The sequence below is a fragment of the Myotis nattereri genome, assembly GCF_964212035.1.
Source record: "Myotis nattereri genome assembly, chromosome: 3".
NCBI lineage: Eukaryota > Metazoa > Chordata > Mammalia > Chiroptera > Vespertilionidae > Myotis > Myotis nattereri.
In genome coordinates this window covers 8,089,429-8,111,589 of record NC_138077.1, presented here as the reverse complement: position 1 = coordinate 8,111,589, position 22,161 = coordinate 8,089,429, and the positions used below count along the sequence as shown (strand labels likewise).

Below are 22,161 nucleotides of genomic sequence, written 5' to 3'. Positions count from 1 at the left end.
TACACCCAAGTCACTTTTCAACCTCTTTTGGTGTCTGCTCAAATGCTGCCTTCCTGCAAACAAAAAGGTCTTGCCAGCAGCCAGGTAAATTAAGAAAAAACATAAACATTAAAATATGGATTCAATTTATCTTTTCTTTTTTAAAGCCCTCCCCCTCCCCGCCCCAGTCAATACGGATTCAATTTAATATTCTTTCCAACACTTAATAAAACCAGCAACCGTTTCCCGCTGGTCTCTATACTCCTTGTGCTTGAAGTTCAGTAGGAACTCAAAAGGAGACCGTGTCTGCAAGTCTGAGTGCCATCTGCACAAAGCTGTCCAGCTCTCCAGGGGTGGGGCAGTGTCACGTAGGACAGGGCGAGAGCCCACTGCATCCTTGCCTTCTTCCTGGGTTGCTTTCCCACCTGGAGCTCCTGTCCCCTGCTGACAAGCACACGGTCACCTGCTTATTGTCCCCACCACGTCAGGGCATGGCTTGTGTCTGCTGACCCCTGCATTTGCAGTACCTCGTCCAGGACGAGGCCTGGCACAGCAAGGGTGCAGCATTTGCTGAGTGGTGTAGAGCAGCTGTGGCCAAACGGTGGTCCATGGAGCACTGGTGGTCCGTGAGGTCTGAAAGACTGGCGACCGCTGGTGTAGAGGACACAGTCCGTGTACGCAGGGAGAAGTAGTCTTCTTAGGAGGGTGGCTCCTGTCATGAGCTCACCATGTGGGTGCATGTGGAAAGAGGGGGACAGCCATGGGGGCTCAAAGGAGCCAAAGGCAGTGCATCTGGGGCGAGAAGTGTGGCGGCAGGAGAGTGGGAGCCAGCTGATGGCCAAAGGCTCAGAGCTGCAGGCGCAGAGATGGGGAGAAATCCAGTGATGGTCACTCCGAAAAATGCCCTTTCGAGTGTATCTTTAGGCTTGTGGAGGGTGAAGGAACCTCTGCCCTAACCTCCAAACCTTCCGGACAGGGTTGCTCCCTGATCCTTAGAGTATCTTAGGAAGGGGGCCCTGGCGAGGCCCTGTGAAGAGGGGTGAAAAGACAGAGAACTAGAGAGAGGAGCCCTGGCCGGGTAGCTCAGTTGGTTGGTCTTGATTCACCAAGGTTGCAGGTTCGATCCTGTCAGGGCACATACACGAAGCAACCAATGAACACATACATAAGTTGGACAACAGATCGATGTTTCTCTAAGAGCAATACGTTGGAACTACATTTGAGACAGAAAGCTCAATGCCTCTTGTTAGAGGGACGGACGAACACAGGTGCATCCAGGTGGTGCAGTGCTGTGTGGTCCCAGTGCAGACACGGGGGTCAGGACATATGAATGCGGGGTGGGCCTTCCTGTTTCACGGTGCCCTCAACACCTGGCGGCGGTCTGGGGATGAGCTGGGGAGGCACCCAGGACAGTGGCACCTCTGCATCGTCCTCACAGGCCGAGGCCCGTGCTTTAGGTAGGTCTGGCAGTGTCTGCTCCCCCATCCCGCGGAGACTGCCCCAGCAGCCCCCTCCCACCCCCCCGGCTCCGTGTAGTGAACACATGAGAAGGACAGGTGCCTGAACAGTCTGTTTTCAAACCCTCACAACGGCGGCAACACCTCCCACCCCTGCTGCACTGAGCAGTTCCCCGAGAGGCGTATTTTTATGCACACTGACAGTCATATCCAATACAAGTCTGAGGCAAAGACAACTTTTTTATTGAACTTGGCTTTGATGAGTACTGACAAACACAAAGTGGTCGTAAACAAACAGTCCTTGCCAGCAGTCAGGTAAGTTCAGAGAAAACACACAAAAATCAAAATATGGACTCAATTTCATATTTTTTTCCAACACTAACAACTGCTTTATACTCCCCTTTGTGCTTTCAGTTCAGTAAAAGTTAGAAAGGACAATACGCTGTAAAGTGTGATACCAAGTCGTACAGACGGTTGTTTTACAAAATACTGTAAGATCGACAGCATTAAATAATTTCCAATTTTGGACTGCCAAGTCCCCTTGGCGATTTTACCTAGGAAAATAGCATGCATCAAGTAGAAAACCAGTATTCTAAATAGTTTATCTGACATTCTTGTATGTATACGTAATGAGAATTTTAAAAAATTGTTTTTTTATTCTTTTGTAGCCAAAATTTAGGCATTAAAAATAAGCCACAGTAAACCTACTGGACTTACCCACAAAATGGAGTAAGTTAGGACAGAGTCAGAGGACAGATGGAACCCAAGACACACTGTTCCTTCAGGACCCAGTCCGCAGACAGGCACGTGCAGGAGCACGCACAGGGCACTCGCTGGCAGCCCAGAAGAGACAGGTGACATACAGCGCTATGAAGAGAAGGTCCTGCACACATCATGACAATAAATGTACCATTTTTTGTCCTAGAACGTCTTGCTAAGACATCTTAACATGGCTGGATTACATGGCCCATTTGACTATAAGACCTATCTTTAAAGCTGAAATAAAAGTTGTTAGAAAAATAATTTGACCAATAATGATACTTTTGTAAAAAAAATGAAGTTAAAAATATCTGACAACTCAAATCTAATCTTTTCACGCATCAGTTCTGGTTTTGAGTGACTTTATGTATGATGGCGAATGTAGCTCACTAAAACCATGCAGCCACAAGGTCATCTTGTATGAAGACGTCTCACTACAAGAGCTAACAGCAGCACAATGTTCGCTGTTTCTTTCTTCCTGACCTGTGACAACACTTCGTTATAGAGCAGGCAAAGAGCAGTTCCCTTCCTTGGCAGCAGGGCCTTCCTGGGTAAGTCTGCCCCCCTGGTCACGTGATTAAGGAAACCACTCAGCTGGACCATGTCATCCCAGAAGGCCTTTCTTCCGAAGCCACAGCCCTGACCAGGGAGGGGTGGCACCCCCGGGCCCTCAGCTTGCAAGTAGCAATGTGGGCTGGCCCTGGTTTTGGTGAGAAACTGGGGCTCCTGCTTGGGGGGAGGGAGGCTTTCACTCTAGGAGGCCTGAGGTCCCTGAGTGGAGAGCAGGCTGGGGAAGCACTGGGCACCTGAGGCAAAACTGTGTCCCCAGGTACATCTGCAATTTGTTACTGTGCAAACTCGAGAATGAGCCGGGCCAGGGGCTTTCCTGACGCGACCCCTGACTCCGAGTCTGCATCTCGCCCCTCATTCAGGCTCTGGGATCAAATCAAGGATTAAGCAGCGCTGCTCCAAGTTGCATTTGTTTCTCCAACTGTAAGTCTGTGTGCCTCCCACCTTTTCTAATTAAAATGAGGACTTTATAAAAACCTGCAAGTGCATGATTCAGCATTTCAGATATTAGATACCTATGAACAAGTAAATACACACACACGGTCCTGGCAGTTGCTCGCCTGCCTCCCAGCAGCTCGGTCTCCGGGTGCTGTGGCCAGGCCTCGGAGCACTGTTTTCACTTAAGATGGGAGAGCTGCTCATGTGGACGCCCGGCGATAGGCCGCTGGCACAGACATTTACGTATACAGAGCAGCCAGAGCACGACGACTGGACGGGGGTGCGCTGGGGGCTGCTGCTCTCCGATGAGGACACTTTGGGCTGTCTGAGAGGTAGCAACACAGGGAAGGCCACAGGCCACGGACTCTGCTCTCCTGCCCCCACTAGAAGGCTCATCCTCAGCTGTATTTCGGATTCAGTCAAAGAGTCATCCGATCAAAAACTGCCCACTACCCACAGAGCCTGGGAACAAAGCCTAGGTGCTTTTTAAATGGAGACTTACATGAAAAACCACCAGAAATCAGCCAAGCAGGCAGACACGAGTACCCAAGCTGTGCACAGGCGACAGCCGATGGAGTCTGACCCCAGGCTGACACGTGCCAGCAGCATCTATCCGTGGTGAAGGTCACATGCTCTCGGCTCCCACGCTAGGGGAGTCACCGAGGTTCCCACGAGTGTGGAAATCCCGGTGAGCGCCAGCACAAACCGTGTTCGTAGTGAAGCTTCAACCAAGATGCCCGCAGCAGCGTCATGGCTCACACTCTGACCCTCATATATACAATTTATAAAGCAATAAAAAACACCCCACCTTTTAAAAGTTATAATTTATAGAGTATTCTGTACAAAAGCAGTTTTTACAAAGGGACTCTGCTACTATTAGAAGAAGTCCATAGCTGTTGGCCTTCTCTTTGGGGTGGCAGTCAGCGGCTTCTTGGTCCCTGGGGGGGTGCTGGCAGGGGAGTTGGTGGGGGTCTTCAGCACTCCGTGGAGGGGCCTCTGCTCAGGGTTGAAGGCCACTCGGGAGGGGCCTGTGGGGCTGACTAAGATGCTCTTGTCTGTCTTCTTGAATTCTGCCCAATGAGAGTGAGCCACACTTTAGTGGGTATGATTTCTCTGTCCTGCCAACCCACCCCGCGTCCTGCCTCCATGCTGCCCAGGAGACCCCGATGGAGCCAGGGCGCTCAGTGCAGGGCAGCCCCGCAGAGAACTGGCCTCCAGGGCTTTCTGAGGAAATGAAAGTCACCAGCAAGAATGAATTTACTCCCCAAAGAAAAATGGCCTCAGGGCCCCCTTGTGATACTTGGGTTCAATAAAGAGCCCCAGGAGGAGCCCTCTTTCTGGCATTTATTCCTCCCACACTGCCTCCCCGTCTACAGACTCAACCTGGAGAGATGGAGGGAAACGGGCCTGCCCACGTCTCTCCTGATAGCTGCTCCCCTGTGCGCGTGTGCGTGCATTTGTATGTACATACATACAGATGCGCACGCGCACAGATATTTGTGCCTAAAGAGAGTCAGGTCTTACACTCAGATACTTTAAAAAAACATTGGTTTCCTCTGGGAAAAAACCAACACAAATGAATCACACCCATGTTAAAAGCTGAAACACGAGATGTCCCACCTTTCCCGCCTCTTGGGTAGAGTGGTTCTGAATTTAGGTAGAGGCGGCTATAGCTTACAGAGCATCAAATCTCAGGTCAAGACGACTAACATATTCTAGGCAGGTAGGCCATCCACCCATCCACATCACCTCCTACCAGGTCAGCTCCTTCCTGCCCCCCAACCCCCACCTCCCCTGGCCGCCCGCTGGGGAGGTGGGGACCAACCCACCTCCTCCCCAGGAGCAGACGGTGACTGCAAGCAAACCCCACACTCACCCGCAGTCATGTTTCTGTTCAACCCGAAGGTGACCTTCTTGGAGCTGGACGGTGTTTTGTTGAGCTGAAGAAAAGCATAATGGGAGTGAGAGGAGCACAAAGAGCTGAGGCGCCCTGTGTGTCTGCGTCCCCGAGCACTCACAGGTGCCCACCAGCCCACAAGAGCACTCAGCCTGGAGGCCCCAGGGCCTGTGTCCGCCTCCGTGGCCTCATCAGGACCACGCTGCACATGCCCCAGGTCTGGGTTGCATGAAACACTTCGGCAGGCACATTCATAGATCTGGGAGGTGGGCAGTGCCAGCACTCCTCTGCAGTAAACTGCCTCACTGCCGACTCCGCCTCTGCCTTCCAGGGAAGAAAGCAGAGCAAAATGACCATGTCTGAAATCTCCAAGTTATAGGAAAAGTTCAACATTGAAAAATTATAAGGAGTTCCCACTCACTGCGTCCTAGAATTTAAGCCTTAACTTGGAAGCAAATTGATTAGATTATATCTACAATGGGACTGAACTTTGGTGAGCAATGTACCCACATCCCTGGCCTTTTGTGCACAGAGCTCCAAACTGATTTGGAGCATTTTCTCAAATTTATTCCTAGAACCCCGTATTTTTGTGTGAATCCCCAGTTCTACCTCAGACCGTTTTGCTTTAACATTATCATTTCATCAGAGGAACCTGGCTTCTATAAGCCCAGAGTCATTTACAAATATCCTGAAAGTATCTTAGGCATAAACACTCACATAGGCAGTGGTCACTCTGCCGGTTGGAGGCTATTTATACAGCAACTACTGCTTTCTCAAAAAGTCCACCTATTGTGGGTCTCCCCAGCAGGGCCAGCCCAGGCCCCTGTCTCCACAGCTCCACCAAGACCTCCATCTCCTGGAGGCAACCCCAGATGAGCCTCTCGCGTACACTGGTCTGCATCTTGGCAGAGGCGACCCGTCCTTCATGGCCTCCCACCTGGTTTCCCAGAACAGTGCTCACCTCGCCCAACTGGGGACAGCACTCGTTCCTTCTTCTAGTCTGAGCACCTGCCAGTGTCCGTGGCAGGTCCCTCTGGTCTTCCTCTATCTGATCTGTAAATCCAGGGCCCTCGGGGGCCCCCTTCACTACTGATCTCTCTAGATCTCCCCTATTCCCATGAGTTCTCAGAGGAGGCACCTCTGGTCAATCCCGAGGGTCGGCCCCAGAAGTCCCAGCACAGCCCGCACCGCAGACCTGGGCTCCCGGAACAGGCGCCCGTGCACCGTGGACAGGAGCAGAGGCCAAGCGTCTGCTGGGCACAGCCCCTCTGGTTCGGTCGCGGTGCGCTTACCTGCATAGCAGGGGCCCCAGGGGTGGCGGTGCTGCTTTTCGCTTTTCTGAAGAACAGGGGCTTTGGTAAGAAGGGGGTGTCAAACTTCACAAAGTCATTCTCAGTCCTCAGCTTCTTCTTCTTCAAAGGGCTGAAAGCTCCGCTGCTCCCCTGCGTGAGGGACGAGAAGAGGGGAGGTCACGCCCAGGGCCACCTGCGCCACACCTACACACAGGAAGTGAAAGCAGGGCAGGTGCAGACACCATGGGGAGCGAGGCCACAGGTCGAAGGGGATCTCAGTGAGAGCTATTTACCAGTGCCGATGCCCCATCCCCCACCATTTCCGGAACCAGACTCGCAAACACCTTTTCTGGCTCAGCAGGACACACACTTCATGAACAGAATTGCCACTTCACCATAGTAGGGCGAGAGGTTTCCTACTTTTTCAAAAAAATGTTTTTTTAAATGATTTTTTTAGAGAGAGGAAGGGAGAGGGATAGATGGAAACACCAAAGAGAAACATAAGTCAGTTGCCTCCCACACACCCCCTACCAGTGATCAAGCCTGCAACCTGGGCATGTTCCCTGACCGGGAATCGAACAAGTGACATTTTGGTACATGGGTTGATGCTCAACCAACTAAGCCACACTGGCCGGGCCTGGAAGTGTAGAGTGTGCCTGGGAAGGCGCATGAACTGATTGTTGGCTGACTCCAGTGGCTTCAGCAGAGCCATGTCCTAGAAACATACCTTGCCAGAGGCAGGTATGTTGTTGGCCTGACCTTTAGCTCAGACGCCAGGGGGTGGGTTTCATTATTTAAGTTTAGCCAGGCGCCAGGAACAGACTCAATTATCCGGGCTCAGACAGGAGTGATGATTACAAAGAAGCCACAAGAATGAAGAATTGCAGCTTGATCCTTAACCATGATTTCACATAATTTCCTGTCTTAAACTCTAGTAAAACTTCTGGTATCATGCTGTATATAATAAACTTGCTGCACCAGCTCTGGGTCACTGTCCCACCTCGTCCCAGCTTTCCCTACTGTCTCTGTGTCTGCTCTTTCCTTTTCTCAATCCCCGGCCGCCCCTACTCAGGACTCGTCCGCTCTCTAGCCATGCTGGTCGCGGCCCAGGAGAGAGAAAAACTTATACAGAAGTTTCCTATCTTTTCAGCAACAAGAACTATTTTTATTTTTTTCAGACTCAAGGCTCATGTTTTGAAGATTTCTGTCTTTCTGCGGCATAGCCTTTGCTCCTGGGCTACAAGCCTGTGCAGCATGTTACTACACTAAATACTACAGGAAACGATAGCAGAGGTAAGCATTTGAATATCTAAACATAGAAAACGTCCAGTGTAAACGATCCAGGGCTCTGTACAGAGGGCCCTGTCCATGAATGGAGCTGGCCGGCCTGGAAGGTGCTCTGGGCCGGCAGTGAGGGGTGGTGGTGACGTGGAGGCCAGGACATCACTGCACACACTGGAGACTTTGTAACACAGTACATTCAGGCAACACTAGATTTATAAAACGTATTTTTCTTCTTCCATAAACGAACTTTAGCTTACTGAGGTCCACTTAAGGCAGATGAAGAACATTCACTGGGTGCTTTACAGAAAAAAAAAAAAAAAATCACCACCCACAGCAAAGACTGGGCACTAGTTCTGGGACTGCAGGGATCTGGGAAACCCAATGTGGCCAATGTCACACGGGTGGTTTTGGCAAGTCCTTGGTCCTGGCTTGGAAGCTGTCTGCCTTCCCTGAGCACCCATGAGGGGCAGACCCAGGAGTCCTCTCCCATGTGCCTTCCCACCCCTGCTGGCAGAGATGTAGACACATTGCCCTTTTTGGAGGAAAACCCCCGATAACCCTGTGGTTTATTTAGCAACAGTTCTAATCCTCTTGAAGAGAGGGTGCAGGCCCGTGAAAATGATGCGAAGAAGTAATTTTCTGATATTCTTAGTGAAGAAAGAGCAACAAATGAATAGTGAGTGGAGGGAGGGGCTGCAGAGCCAAGGGAAGGTGACACAGCTTGTCAGGGGAAGATCTAGGATTAGAGCGAAGTCCAGGTGAATGTTCTGCTTTCCCCAGCTAAGGCTTCTTACTGACCAGAAACTCCCCTAACATTCACACTGCTGCACAGTAGTGCGTACAAACACAAGTACTGAACAGGGATCAGCAAGCCTGTTCGTGAAGGGCCGGGGGTTAATGTTTTTGGCTCTGAGGGCCACAAGGCGTCTGCCACAACTACTCCTCTCTGCAGCTGAGGAGTGAAAGCAGCGGGGAGTGTGCACCATCAGGCGTGGCTGTGCGCCAATGAAGTTATGTTTGCCGACCACTGAATGCACGGTATGTCCGGAGTGAGGGTGTGAATAGTGGAACCAGAGCCTGGTTTTCATTCATATATGGGTCTAGAGCAGCCGTGGGCAAACTACGGCCCGTGGGCCGGATCCGGCCCATTTGAAATGAATAAAACTAAGAAAGAAAAAAAAAAAAAAAAAAAAAAAAAAAAAAAAGACCGTACCCTTTTATGTAATGATGTTTACTTTGAATTTATATTAGTTCACACAAACACTCCATCCATGCTTTTGTTCTGGCCCTCCGGTCCAGTTTAAGAACCCATTGTGGCCCTCGAGTCAAAAAGTTTGCCCACCCCTGGTCTAGAGAGCCAAGCGGAAAGAAAGTCTTTTCATTAAAAAAGCATGGGCACGGGATTGGTCATGAGTTGAAAGAAAAATAAGACCAGCATTTGATGGAGGAACTTGTCTGCCTGTTTACACTGAAGGGCGGCCTGTCTGCCTGGGCCACGGACCATTCTCCCAGCTTGATGTGGCCCTTCTGTAGCCCCTCAAAGCGAGCAGTGTGGTGGGGGCAGGGGACGGTGGGGGTGGAATGAGGAGGAGGGTGGTGACTGTCTCAGAAACAAAAACGGGTCACGTTTCTTTACTGTTGGTAAAGGGAACTATGAACCATGACAGCTGCTTAGTTCAGTGGCCTGACCTGTCTCGCCCTCCTCCCTCCACCGCAAATGGAAGCCCGAGGCAGGGCCCCTGATCTTTCTTTCAGCAGGAAGCCGTGGCCACCCTGCCTGGAACCCAGTTGCCTTACCAGAGCCTGGACGAGCTTGAGTTCAGATTCCAGTCCTCGGCTGTGTTCAACCAAGTTCAGCATCTCTCTCATTTTCTTCCTCTTTTTGAAGATGGCAGTTTTTTGAGTGGACGGGTTGTAGAGGTCAAGACGGCTGGGCTCCCCCTTCTTTTTCTTCAGTCTCCCACCCGGGGGCAGTGTGGCCGGGCAATCCCCTCCGTCTGCTGGGCTGGCTGCAGGGCCTTCCTCCTGGGGCGGGGGCCAAGCCAGCGTGGGCGGGCTGCCATTGGCCAGGGGAGCCCTGAGTTTCCGCTTCCTCTTCAGGGCTGGGGCTCCACTGGCTGGGGAAGCCTGCGGGACAGGCACCACAGCATAACCACTGTCAGGGCCACCTTGACACAGGTCCTCCAGAGGTGACACTGTGGACTCGGCAACCAGTTCCTGGAACCGCGGGCTCCTCTTCCTTGGTCGTTTCCTCCTGCTGTGCGTAGGAGGATGCACGAGGGGGTGCTCCGAGCTGCTCTGCCCCTGGGGGCTGGGCGAAACCCCTGACCCTAGCGCAATTCCACCCAGCTTCTGGGCTCTTCCTGGACCTGCCTCTGGCTCATGGTCCCCGTTCTGTTTTGGGTCCCCATTCTGTTCTGGGGGAACGGCTTTGAGCCCTGACCCTAAGTGTTCAGGTTGAAGGTGGTTCTTCTTCTTTTTCCTTTTCCTCTTGTGAACACCAGCTTTACTCTCCTCTTCCTCAGCAAGAAAGAACCTGCTTCCTAGAAAGACACATAAACCAGTGAGCAGGCGCCCCCACGCCAAGCAGACAGCAGGTCACGCAGGGGGTTGTGGGGCAGAGTGAGTGGCCGACAGAACGCCTGTGGGGCTGTCTTACCCCCAGAAAGGCTCTGATCCTCAGCGCACGTGAGCTCCCTGAGCTCTCTGCTTTGGTCCCATTTCCTCCCTTTCCCAGCTGTGATTAGAAACCTTGCTAATGCCTTTTCAATATAAATGGAGCTGAAATATATTCAGATTTCTACTAATTTTCAGGCCAAAGGTAAAGATCCAGGTGGTAATAAGACAAACGAGTCACAGGGCAGTGTGTATCTCCTTCTCAGATGCTACTGGAAGTGGGAATGCGGGTGTCCCAGAAAAATCAAATACTCAGAAACAATCTTTACTTTTCAGCCATAAGAGCAAAAGCGTTTGCTCTGTAACAATTTATCAAGACAGTGGCTCAGAGGTTCTCAGGACCACAGAGGGGCCCAAGGTTGCCGAGGGCAGCCCACCCCTCCTTCTCAGGCCTTGTTAGTAGTCCCAAGCCTTATGCCTCACCTTCACCTTTGTCCATGTCGGTCTTCTCTAAAAGCTTATTTCCTTTTTTCTTATGCCTCCCTTGACTGAGGGTCTGGTCATCTTCATCAGCAGAAATGTCCTCAGCAAAACCGAGTTGAGACATACTGCCTGCTGGACACCAAAGTCACATGTAGTCAGTTAGCTGAGGCCCTCACAGCTGTCCCCAGGGCCCTGAGAGCATGCCTCTTCCCCACCTCATTTGCCTCCTGGTCACTGTTCCTCACTACTTCTCCATCCAAACTTCAAAGCTGCTAACACAGGGACTTTAGGCTCTCAACTTTGTGACTTTCTCACTCAAGGCAAGGGACTGTAAATCTTGGGCGACATCATCTCCAGATATGCCAACCAGGTCTGGGCACCCTAGTTCTAAGCACCTCAGGGGCCCAAGGGATGGGGGCAGTGAGCCACTGATTTGCTCAGATGTCACCACGTTTATAGACAGCAGTTCCCCCAGGGGACAACGGATCTTACAGTAACAAAAGGGACCCTGAGAAATCGACTGTTCTTAAAAAAGGTCAAACTGAAAACTACATGGACCAATAAAAACCCTTCTTGTTCAAATGCCCCCTCTCCGCACAGATACAGCCTCGTGTCTGGCTCAGCGTGGTTCCTGGGATGGGAGAGTGGGTGGTGAGATAAAAAAAGAAAAAGCCCCACAGAGTGGTTCTTCGGGCTTCTCTCAGCTGAGCAGCAAGTGGCGTAACTGACGATCTTTCAAAGATAAAGGCTACTACTCTTTCTTATGCTTTTCACCTTGCTTTTTTACTATTTGGCCTAAATGTGCTCAGTGAGGTCCACATTTAGGTAAGAACATCAGTTCTAATGCTCTGCCTTCCTCACCTTCAGAGAGATCTTGGAATCTGAAAAGGAAAACAACAGAAGTTCATAAAGAAATCCCCTCTTTCTGTCTTCTATAAACATATGCACAAACTTTAAGAAACACGTGATATTTAGAATTCACATTTTTTCCTCTAGAAGGGGAGGGGGAAAAGGTGGTGTGACGCAAAGGCCAAAAATGAAGACAAGATCACCCTCAGTGAACTTTGTTTCTTGTCTCCACAGGCTGACACAGCTAGATTCTCTGCCCCTACTCAGCTCCCCTGCTTACCACGTGGAGAAATGAAAGCAGTGCTTAGTCTATAAGATTTGGGGCATTAGATTACAAAGGAAGTGGGCAGAGTGGGGGAGTGGCAGGAGGACTGAATCCAGCTCTGTGACTGGTAGCTACAACTCTGGGCGGGCGGTGACTTCCCTGTGCCCGAGTCAACCATGCGTCAGAGGAGGGAATTACAGAAGGCAGCTTATGAGGCTTTACCACATAACGTGAAGTAATTTAAGTGCTCAGACAGTGCCTGCTTACATGGAGTGTGATCAAACTCAGCTATTGTATATCATCAATCATAACAGGCCACAGGGCTCTGCAGTGAATACTGGTACAGTCATAACGATACCAACGAGGATGCAGCATAACCACACCAGGGGTGGGGGAAGGGGTAAAAAGCTACATCCCTACCCAGCTCAGTACCGCACCAACAGGTAACACCTCAGCAGTACACTCACATTGCAATTTTTTTTTAAAAATTTTTTAAACATATTTTATTGATTTTTTACAGAGAGGAAGGGAGGGGGATAGAGAGTTAGAAACATCGATCAGCTGCCTCCTGCACACTCCCTACTGGGGATGTGCCTGCAACCAAGGCACATCCCCCCGACCGGAATCGAACCTGGGACCCTTGAGTCCATAGGCCGACACTCTATCGACTGAGCCAAACCAGTTAGGGCTCACATTGCAATTTCTCAACCTAATTTTAGATATTATCAATAGATTTACTTTTGTAATTATTTTTTAATACACACACCCAGGGTATTTCCCCATTGATTTTTTTTAGAGGGAGTGGAAGGGAGGGGCAGAGGGAGGGAGGGAGGGAGAGTAAGCTAGAGAAAGACAGATATGAGAGAGACACACATGGATGGGTTGTCTCCAGCACACAGCCCCAGTCAGGCCGGGATCAAACCTGCAACCCAGGAACATGCCCTTGACAGGGAATTGAAACCTTCAGTGCATGAGCCAATGCTCTAACCAGTCAGGGCAGACTTCTTTTTACATCATTATGAAACCGCTGAGTGTGGCTGCATTTGCAGAATGGGACATGAGGGGTGGAGGTGGGGTGGAGTGGTAGGCAGGTGACTGTCATCATTAAACACTGCAGTTTATAAGTGCATATATATGCTAAAAATAAAAAATGTAAGCATAGTAATAACATGTCCTATACCATGAGATAAATGGAAGGGCTGGACTTGAACATGAATGAGAATCAAGGGACACCTTCTCAAGCAATCACTTACTTCTTGATTAGCTTGCAGAGACGTTTCCTGTTGAAGGGAGGGATGTTTTTCCTGTTGGTTATTTCCAGGAGTCGGTCCGCAACAGCCTTATAGTCAAACTACGTGAGAAGAAAAAGGAACATAAACCTGCAGTGACCTGGAAATGCACCTCCTAGGGCAGTGGTGGCGAACCTATGACACGCGTGTCAGAGATGACACGCGAACTCATTTTTTTGGTTGATTTTTCTTTGTTAAATGGCATTTAAATATATAAAATAAATATCAAAAATGTAAGTCTTGGTTTTACTATGGTTGCAAATATGAAAAAATTTCTATATGTGACACGGCACCAGAGTTAAGTTAGGGTTTTTCAAAATGCTGGCACGCCGAGCTCAAAACCTTCGCCGTCACTGTCCTAGGGTCAGAGCACCCCCAGCTGGGACTCTGGAAGCACTCACAGGGGCCGTCAGAACAAGCACCACTAAGACTGGGCAACCAAAGACTTAAGCAAGATCTTTGGGGTAAAATATACCACATACCATTCACTTGGGTGTGCTTCTTTGTAATGTAATTTACAAAGATGTCCAATTTGCACTTGGTAACATAATAACCTTTATTTAAAAAGTATTACTAAGACCTAGCCAGTTTGGCTCAGTGGCTAGAGTGTTGACTTGCAGACTGAAGGGTCCCAGACTGGAGTCCGGTCAAGGGCATGTACCATGTACCTCTCTGTCTCTCCCCTTCCATTTCACTCTCTCTAAAAATCAATGGAAAAATATTCTTGGGTGAGGATTAACCAAAAATAAAAATAAGAAGTATCGCTGAGCTGACTTTGCTGTATGGAATATATCTTAGCAAAATTCCATCATATTTGGATTTGCCTGCAATAAGCTCATTATAAGGAAGGTGACATTAGTGACTGAAGGGATGGAAAGGACTTCATACATTAGGCCTTAGAGTTTAATTAGCTCTGACCCTAATTCCCAATTAGCCAGGCACGCCACAGTAAATCTATCTTCTAAAAAAAGCAACAACTGCCACCAACCTGGAGAAGTGGCCCAGTGTCTTCCATGCTTCCACCACCATCTGTCTCACCTTCATCACTGATTCCTTCCTTTCTGGAGTGATATTTGCCCAGTGCTATCAAAACACAGCCAAAGACAAAATTCTCCAATTACACAGCAATGACGACTCCCGAAGGAGCTACTGTCTAATTAGGTGTCTCTTACTAAAAAAGAAAATTTCCTTAAAGAGAAAAACCCTGCAATACATTTACTAGTATAATTTCCCAAAGATGTTCTGGGTTTGCAGGCCCTGGACATGAAAAAATATCCAGGAGCAATCATAAATTCTGTCTTTTAAATCGATTACAGACAAGCCTCCCTGGCCTTCAATACTGTTCAGCACACATGGTCGCCCCCTCCAGACAGCGCAGGGGACGGGAAGCTGCTGGTCAGGGGTTCAGGCACCGTGTGACTCTGGCTGTGGAAGGAGTGTGGATTCAGGAGCCTGTCTATCCCTAATTTCAGATAGGTTTGGGCTGTAGTCAAAAAAATCTGTATAGTAGTATACTAACTTCATGGGGCTGCTACTGGAGGCACAAGTTAATATATAAATGCAAATTTTAACATTTAATAAGTAATTCAAAAACCACTAAAGCCCATGAGAAAGCAGCTAAAAATTACTAATGAAAACTCCACTTTTCAAACTTGAACTGTTTCTGGATTCCTAGGAGCTCATTAGTGGTGTGACCTCAGGGTATAGCCAGAGAAGACAGCAGGTGCTGGTGCTCCTGGAGAGAGGCCTCTCTAGTTTAGATAGAAACGTGGGGAGCAGGGGGACCCAGGGGCAGCTGCCATGACCACATAGAATCTATTCAGGCTTTTAAATTAACCCACCACCTATGTGGAATTTAAAATTAAAATGTTTCTTCTTTTTCTTGTTTTTTTTTTAAAATAATAATACATGATAAATGTAGAAAATCAGACAAAAGTATAAAACAAACAGAAGTCACTTACAATTCTGCCACATGGGGCTATTAATATTAACATTTTGATATATATCCTCCCTGATTATGTAAGGCACATGTAAATGTAAAACAAATCAGGCTCTTCCCACATAGAGTATTATGTCTTGCTTTCAAAAACATGTTTGTCTGGTCACGGGTTTAGAAAACTCTGCATTTCAAAATGGCTTCAGGGATGCCCTCACCATGCACTACAGCCGTGCACCACCGAGCTCTGATGGGCCACAACTTTAATGCATATTCTCTACATGACTGCACGGATATAAAACAGTGGTAAGAACAGCGTCAGCCCACAGTGGGCATTTAAACTCACAAGAAAAAGAACCCCGAAGGAACTCCGAGATCAGAAGGCTACAGAAACAAGTGTGCGCTCACAACACACATGCACATCAGGCCTCCTGTCGAGGACCCTCTATAGATCCCAGTCCACATTAGGATGTTGAAATACAACTGAAAAGTCAAAATAACAAAAACAAACAAAACCCAATGCAACACCAACAATGATAAACCCTAGGGGAATGTCCCGCCATCCTGGGAGATAAGAATTAGGTGGGACCTAACTGGTTTGGCTCAGTGGATAGAGCATCGCCCTGTGGACTGAAGGGTCCCAGGTTCGATTCCAGTCAAGGGCATGTACCGTGGTTGCGGGCACATCCCCAGTAGGGGGTGTGCAGGAGGCAGCTGATCGATGTTTCTAACTCTCTATCCCTCTCCCTTCCTCTCTGTAAAAAAATCAATAAAATATATTAAAAAAATTAAAAAGAATCGGGTGGGTGGCACAGGGTCTTCCCCAGAGGACCCCTGAACAAAACAGGGGTTGGGAATATGCATCTGCTTCCTTTCTCAGGTGTTCAAGCCAAAGCCACCTTCGATAAATTCTAGACTGTAGTCACTGAGATCCCAACAAATGTATTAAAGAGTGCTTAAGGACACTCTCTTACCTGTCTTCTTTTTACTGAATGTTTTTCTCCATGTCACCTCATTTTCAGCTATCTCTTCTTCAGGGAGGTTGCTGTCACCCACTGTAGTTTTCTGTTCTTCCATTGTCTCTTCAGGTACAAAAGGAGACTGATCTACAATGACTTCAAAAACACCCCTAGCTATAGTCTGCACCAGTGTATGGCTGAGGGGGAAGCACAGCAAAGAGGATGTGATTAAAACCAATGGTCTGGAACTCATTGTCTGAAGAGAACAGAGGGATGAGAAGTAAGGGTCACTGCACCTCCCATTTCAGCCTACCCAGGACCCGGTGTGACCACCCAGCTGCTCAGCAAGCACACGTATTCCTAACTACACTTCTGTGCTAAGCAGTGGTGGCTGTAAGGAGCCAGTCCAGGGATCTGTGCCAGAAGCAGTGGGACCAGCAACAGACTGAACTCTGGGTGGGGGAGTGTGTGATTCTTGGAATGACTGGGATCAAACAGCAAAGCTGAATTATGACTCAAAGCTTCAAACGTCTTGCCAATGGGAATTAAGCATTTGGCTGTTATTAGCTCTGGACAACCATCCCAGGTACCTTGTATCATGCTGAACAACACAGAACAACCCACCTCTCCCAATTAACAGTAATTGAAGCAACAAAAACAAACATGTGAATCACTTACTCCTTAGTCTTGGCAGCAATTTTGCAGAATGGATCAATAAACTTGAGATTCTGATCTGCTAAAAGCTGTAATTTAGAAATCAAATAGGAAAAAATAAAAATAAAAATAGGGGGAAAAAGAGCCTTTTCTCCTTTCTGACAAGTCCTTGAAAAAGGTACCACTTGTTTTTTTCACACAGATTGAATCAGACTGAACAACACTTATCTCACAATGCCAAACGCACTGTGCATGAATCACCCGGGTGCCCAGAGCCAGGCCAAAGCCACAGCTGCCCTAGAGCCGCTCGGGCATCTTAGCACAGTGACCCTCCAGCACCGCTCCACACTTCCTCTTCTGTGGAGCAGCTCTGTATGGACGGTCAGAGAATGCGATGAGGGAGTATTTTTTTAATACAACATTTATACTTTAATTTAAAAAAACACTTGTCCACTGCAGAACACTTGTGAAAGAAAAAGTAAAAATTGCTCACCATTTTTAATTCAGATAGTCACTGACACGCTAAAGAGTGTTTCCCCTCCAGTCCTTTGCCTATTCCTGGATGAATGCACTCACACAAGTCAGACACCTTGCACAGCTTGGCCTACTGCCTTTCTTTACTACTGCTTTTTAAAAACTCAGTATTCTGAGCATTTCCTCATGTTCTCAAATTCTTTACTGGACCATGTAGGTGCTTTCAAACGTTTCCTAAGTTAGATTCCATACACATCCTTAGTGCATGAATCATGCCCACATGTCTCATTAGTTGCTTAGGACACATTCTTAGATGGGGAAGGAATGTGTCAAAAGCCAGGTTGAAAAAAAAAAAAAAAGCCAGGTTGAACTGATTCACGCTCTGTCACTGGCAGTGCAGAGGGCCACCAACAGCATTGCATTCCAGCTCACAGGAGGACCTGACGAGCCAAGCCCTGTTCAGGTCAGCTGTGGTCTCATCACACTGCTGGCAGACATCGGATTGTTTCTTACCTCTTTCCCTCCCACTTTGGATAGTTCATCCAGATAAATATCAATGAAGTGGAATTTCACCCCATTTGGAGACTGACTCTCAGGGTGTAAGACTTCCTTCATCAAGACATCGAGGAAAAGCTTGATTCGGCTGAAGAAAACAACACATATGGGTCTATTAACTGTGGTGTGCCAACTCCCCCCACCCCCCCTGGGAATATGTAACATTTAGTCTCATGCTACACTGCACCACAAGTCATGCGAGACTGAGAAAGTTTTACAAGGAAAAAAGTAACTACAGAAATCAGTATAAAAAGCTGACTGTCTTATGTACTCAACTCTTTCATATTCCTCCGCTGGGTTTAAGTTCTTTATGCGAAAGGGGGTTTTGCCTCTCATAGCACAGATGTGGCAATTCATACTTGGTGATTAACTGAAAGGCTTGAAAAACAAACTATTACCTTAAAAGTTTTCAGGCCACCAAATGCTAACCCAAATAGTTTACCAACCTTTCCTCCCAGCCATTCTGCTTCAGGACTTCAAAGGACTCCCTCAGGACCAGACGGATCAGCTAAAGACAGAAAACTTGTGTTACAAAAGGAAGGAGGATTGATCAGCTTTGTAGAATGAGACAATGACACGGGTGTAGCCTGGATCCCCAAATGAGAAAATATCCACAATAATCACGTTTAACTTTAGATCATAAAATGCTAACTAAAGGTCCCCAAACTGGTCCCTAACATTTGAAAGAGACGAGAGAGAGGGCTCTGAGTACAGGTTCAAAGGCTGTCTAATGTTCACTTTGCCTGTCATCTCAGCAGTCCCAGAACTAACTCTGCTTCACAATCAAACCTTCCCACTGTTTTTAAGATGCTGAATGTTCCCTCCCTCTCATGAGCCTTTGCAGTAACTGGGATGAAGGCCTGCTGATCTCACCATGTAGTACTTGTCCAGGCGCAGCCTGTCGATCCCTTTCCACTCTCGGTTAATGGTTTGCCAAAAGGTCTGAATGAACAGGTGCTCTGCAGTGAACAGAAGGCTCTGAATGCTTGGTTTCAGGTTAGCACATTACCATAAAGCACAAAAGTAATGAAAAGAAACAAACTAGGATTATTCATGTTTTACTTTTCTCAAGAATTCTTGGGCTGCTAGAAAATTTGGTCAATCATTAAATATGCTCAATAATTTCTTTTACATTTAAGCAAAAGCACATTATAGTAACAGGAAACCTGGTAATATCTTAATGCTTAACTAGAATGCTCTTTGGAGCATTTTTCTTTATCTCCTAAAAGCCAAGTTTCTAAATCAGAAGATTTTCTGAACCACATCTACTGGTCTTTTCAACCCACCTACACCTAAGAATCCAAAGCCAGTAATTTTGATGGACACTTGAATGACTCTTGTAGAAACTCAGCTTTCTGTTTCATGCTCAGCGTCAGCTGGGTGAGCTATAACAAAACATTCGATTTTTCTCTTCTGAGCCACAAAACTAGCATTTTGTCAAAAAAATCTTTTTATTCACTTCTTTTTGTACAAATCTTTCTTGATACATGAAGACCTATATCATATTCCATGTGTAGAATTTTGTTCATTACATGTCAGTTGGGGCTCTGCTCAAGTTCAGACAACCTCTGAGGGCTATGAAGGCTATTGGATGGCTTTGTTCACAGGAAGGGTGAGCAGGAAAAACTCATTCTGCAGTCTCGTTTGTCCCCTGGAAGTAATCAGAGCCTGAGTGTCCCAGAAGTAATGTCTCTCCCCTGTTTATCCTTTTTGGTAAAGGGGGGTTACTTTACAGTTTATTACCAGCGACAACCTTAATGGCTCTAGTTTTGGGGATAAACCTGGCATCCAGAGGGTACTGCACACACTGACATATGCACGGATAGCTTCTAGGAGTGTTAAAGTAACTCAGAATTTGGAGATTCTGGAGGATTATTTAAGGTATATTTTTTTGAAATCTTTGAGATATCCAGTATGATATTCTACAAGGTACTCCTGCACCCTCTTTCAGAGTCAGTATCTAAGTTTATCATAGTTTCTTCCCATGGGAGGAGTTTGTCGCCTGACATCTACACACTGATACCCCAGGTTCACATTAAATGAGACCACTGGGAAACGGAAGCTTGGAAGGTAGGAGAAGGAACAATATGGATTAGATATCACAGGCAAGTTACCAAATGCGAAAAGCAAGGACGTTTTGAGAGGCATGAAGACATCAGGACTTACGAGCCTCAGAGTTGTTAACAGCATGGATGAGCTGGGAAATCGTGTTCGCTAGCTCCTCCTGCAAAGGCGGGTTGGGGAGAAACATTGGGGTTACTATGTGGCAACATTGTGAGATGACAGCACCAGGCCCACACCTGCTCGGGCAGGTGGGTGAGTGAGGATCTGTACCTCTGTCACTTCCACAGAAGTGTGCATGTGAGTATCTATGCAAAATCTCCAATTTCCATGGACTACTGTGCCAATTTCATATGCCTCTGAGATTTGTTTAAGCTGTCTGCTTAAAAGGTATCTCTAGTTATCTGTTCAAATGACCTACAGAAGAAATAAATTAGCTGTCAATTCCTGGCTTAAAAGATACATTAAAACTTAAATTGAGATGTCTATCCTAATCCCCCAGTAATGGAAACACAGACGCCCAGGTCACTCTAGGAAACTCAGTGAGTGGAATTAGAATCCCCTCTCCCTGGCTGGCTCAGACAGGCGGCAGCGGCAGGGTGGAAGCAAGAACAGGGAATAGCACCTTAGGCTCTGACCAGCGCAAAAGTGCCTTTGGAAACACAAGTCCTACTCAGAGACGGCTAGCTTGCTTGTAGAGAATTTGGTGGTTTGGGTCTAAGGGGACTGTCAACAAAAGAATTTTTATGAGTTACGTAAAATATAGATTCTCATAAATATTATCTGCACTTCCCCCGCCTCAGGTCTCCCTCACCCATTTCTAATGAATTCCCTGAAAGCGAATTTCTTATTCCATTTCCTTCCTCCACTAAAGCTGCTAGCTGTTACTTCTGAATGTAATTTAAAAATATTTTGCCTTGCTATCCTACTCAAAATATGTTCAGGTTAGAAAAAGCCATAATCAGAGTGAGTTACTACATGGCTTGGAGGAAAAGGCAGAGTTGTGCCTTAAAAACCTAGGCAAGTAAAATCCACCCATGATGTTTACAGGGTTTTGAATGGCATTTCAAGGCTTATCTCTTCACTTTGCTTTTACACATCACAACTGAACTCTTTCAGCAGTGAAATTGTTTTTCTAAACAGTTGTGGTGGGAGTGCCCACTGTGCTCGGCAGACGGTCCCCACGCACACACACACCTGTGACAAGTCTCCGCCGACTGTAAGTGTGGGCATCAGAAGGGGCCGCGAGTGGCTCTACGAAGACCCTGACCCCAGGGAGGCGGCTGCCCCGTCCTCTGCACCACTTAAAACTGGCAGAGGCCGGCATGGGGCCGGGCAGCTCGCAGGGTCTGAGACCAGTGCCAGGACATTTTTTACCACAAATAAGAGAAAACAAACACTTTAAGGTAAACCCTACCATGGGACTATGAAACCGGCAGAGAAATGACAAACCTTTAATTTATGTGAATTCTTTATTATCTGAAAAGGTAATTAACCTCAACGGGTGGACACTGCATCCTCTTCCATATGACAAGAGGTGACAGGGAATCCTTAAGCAATGCTTCTCAGTTTGTTTGGCACATTAGGGGACTGATACAAGTCTCTCTTATCCCTTTAGGCCAGTGGTCGGCAAACTGCGGCTCACGAGCCACATGCGGCACTTTGGCCCCTTGAGCGTGGCTCTTCCACAAAATACCGACTTCTGCGCATGGGCCACGAAGTTCCAATCACACTGTATGTGCGCGCCCGCACGTGGTATTTTGTGGAAGAGCCACACTCAAGGGGCCAAAGAGCCGCAGTCTGCCGACCACGGCTCTAGGTCAAAGATCCAGTAATGTGACAAAGGGAAGTTCATGTTACCTGCAGAAGGGGTTCGTCCTGCACCCACATGCAATAGAAGAGCCCTTTCCATATTTTTAGAAGTTCTTCTTGACTGAAACCTCCTAGAGGGCAAAACAACACAAAATCGTATTTCAGAGTCCTTGCATTTCTTTTCCTCAAGTTCAGAACTGCCACATGAGCAGTGAGAATAACCACATACATTTCATCTGCAAAGGGCTTTTCTAATTGAAGCACATATTTCCTCATTGTTATAAAACAAGCACATTTAAAGTTGGCAGTTTTATCAGCTATGGGGCAGGGTGGTAGTGATCGTGTGTCCTTATTGCCTGAGTAATGTGAGGAATCACAACAAAAAATTAACTAATGGGGTACTTATTTATAAAATGAGCTCCCCTCAATGCCCCTCTGCTGAAACTAGCATCTCCCCTGCACTCCATCATTTTCATTAGACTTTCAAAGTAAAAATGCAAATCCTATAAGAGATGCACAACTGGCCCCAGGG

The 22,161-nt window shown here is 47.6% G+C and overlaps 1 protein-coding gene across 2 annotated transcripts in view; it reads right to left on the bottom strand.

Annotated features, from left to right (window-relative positions):
• Positions 1-1,657: 1,657 nt before the first annotated feature.
• Positions 1,658-22,161, bottom strand: part of RRP1B (ribosomal RNA processing 1B) — a 28,245-nt gene continuing 7,741 nt past the window's right edge. The window contains exons 2-16 of one of the 2 annotated variants that reach the window (XM_081086502.1): positions 21,678-21,760; positions 19,923-19,980; positions 18,630-18,715; positions 18,203-18,264; positions 17,715-17,844; positions 16,752-16,816; positions 16,089-16,270; positions 14,167-14,261; positions 13,143-13,240; positions 11,637-11,656; positions 10,776-10,907; positions 9,474-10,219; positions 6,393-6,542; positions 5,080-5,143; positions 1,658-4,273 (exon numbers count right to left, since the gene is read on the bottom strand). In XM_081086502.1, the coding sequence (XP_080942628.1) occupies positions 4,080-4,273; positions 5,080-5,143; positions 6,393-6,542; positions 9,474-10,219; positions 10,776-10,907; positions 11,637-11,656; positions 13,143-13,240; positions 14,167-14,261; positions 16,089-16,270; positions 16,752-16,816; positions 17,715-17,844; positions 18,203-18,264; positions 18,630-18,715; positions 19,923-19,980; positions 21,678-21,760 (2,165 nt within the window). In that variant the 3' untranslated portion in view covers positions 1,658-4,079. The remainder of the gene's footprint in view (positions 4,274-5,079; positions 5,144-6,392; positions 6,543-9,473; positions 10,220-10,775; positions 10,908-11,636; positions 11,657-13,142; positions 13,241-14,166; positions 14,262-16,088; positions 16,271-16,751; positions 16,817-17,714; positions 17,845-18,202; positions 18,265-18,629; positions 18,716-19,922; positions 19,981-21,677; positions 21,761-22,161) is intronic. The other variant, XM_081086503.1, reaches the window with a different exon arrangement.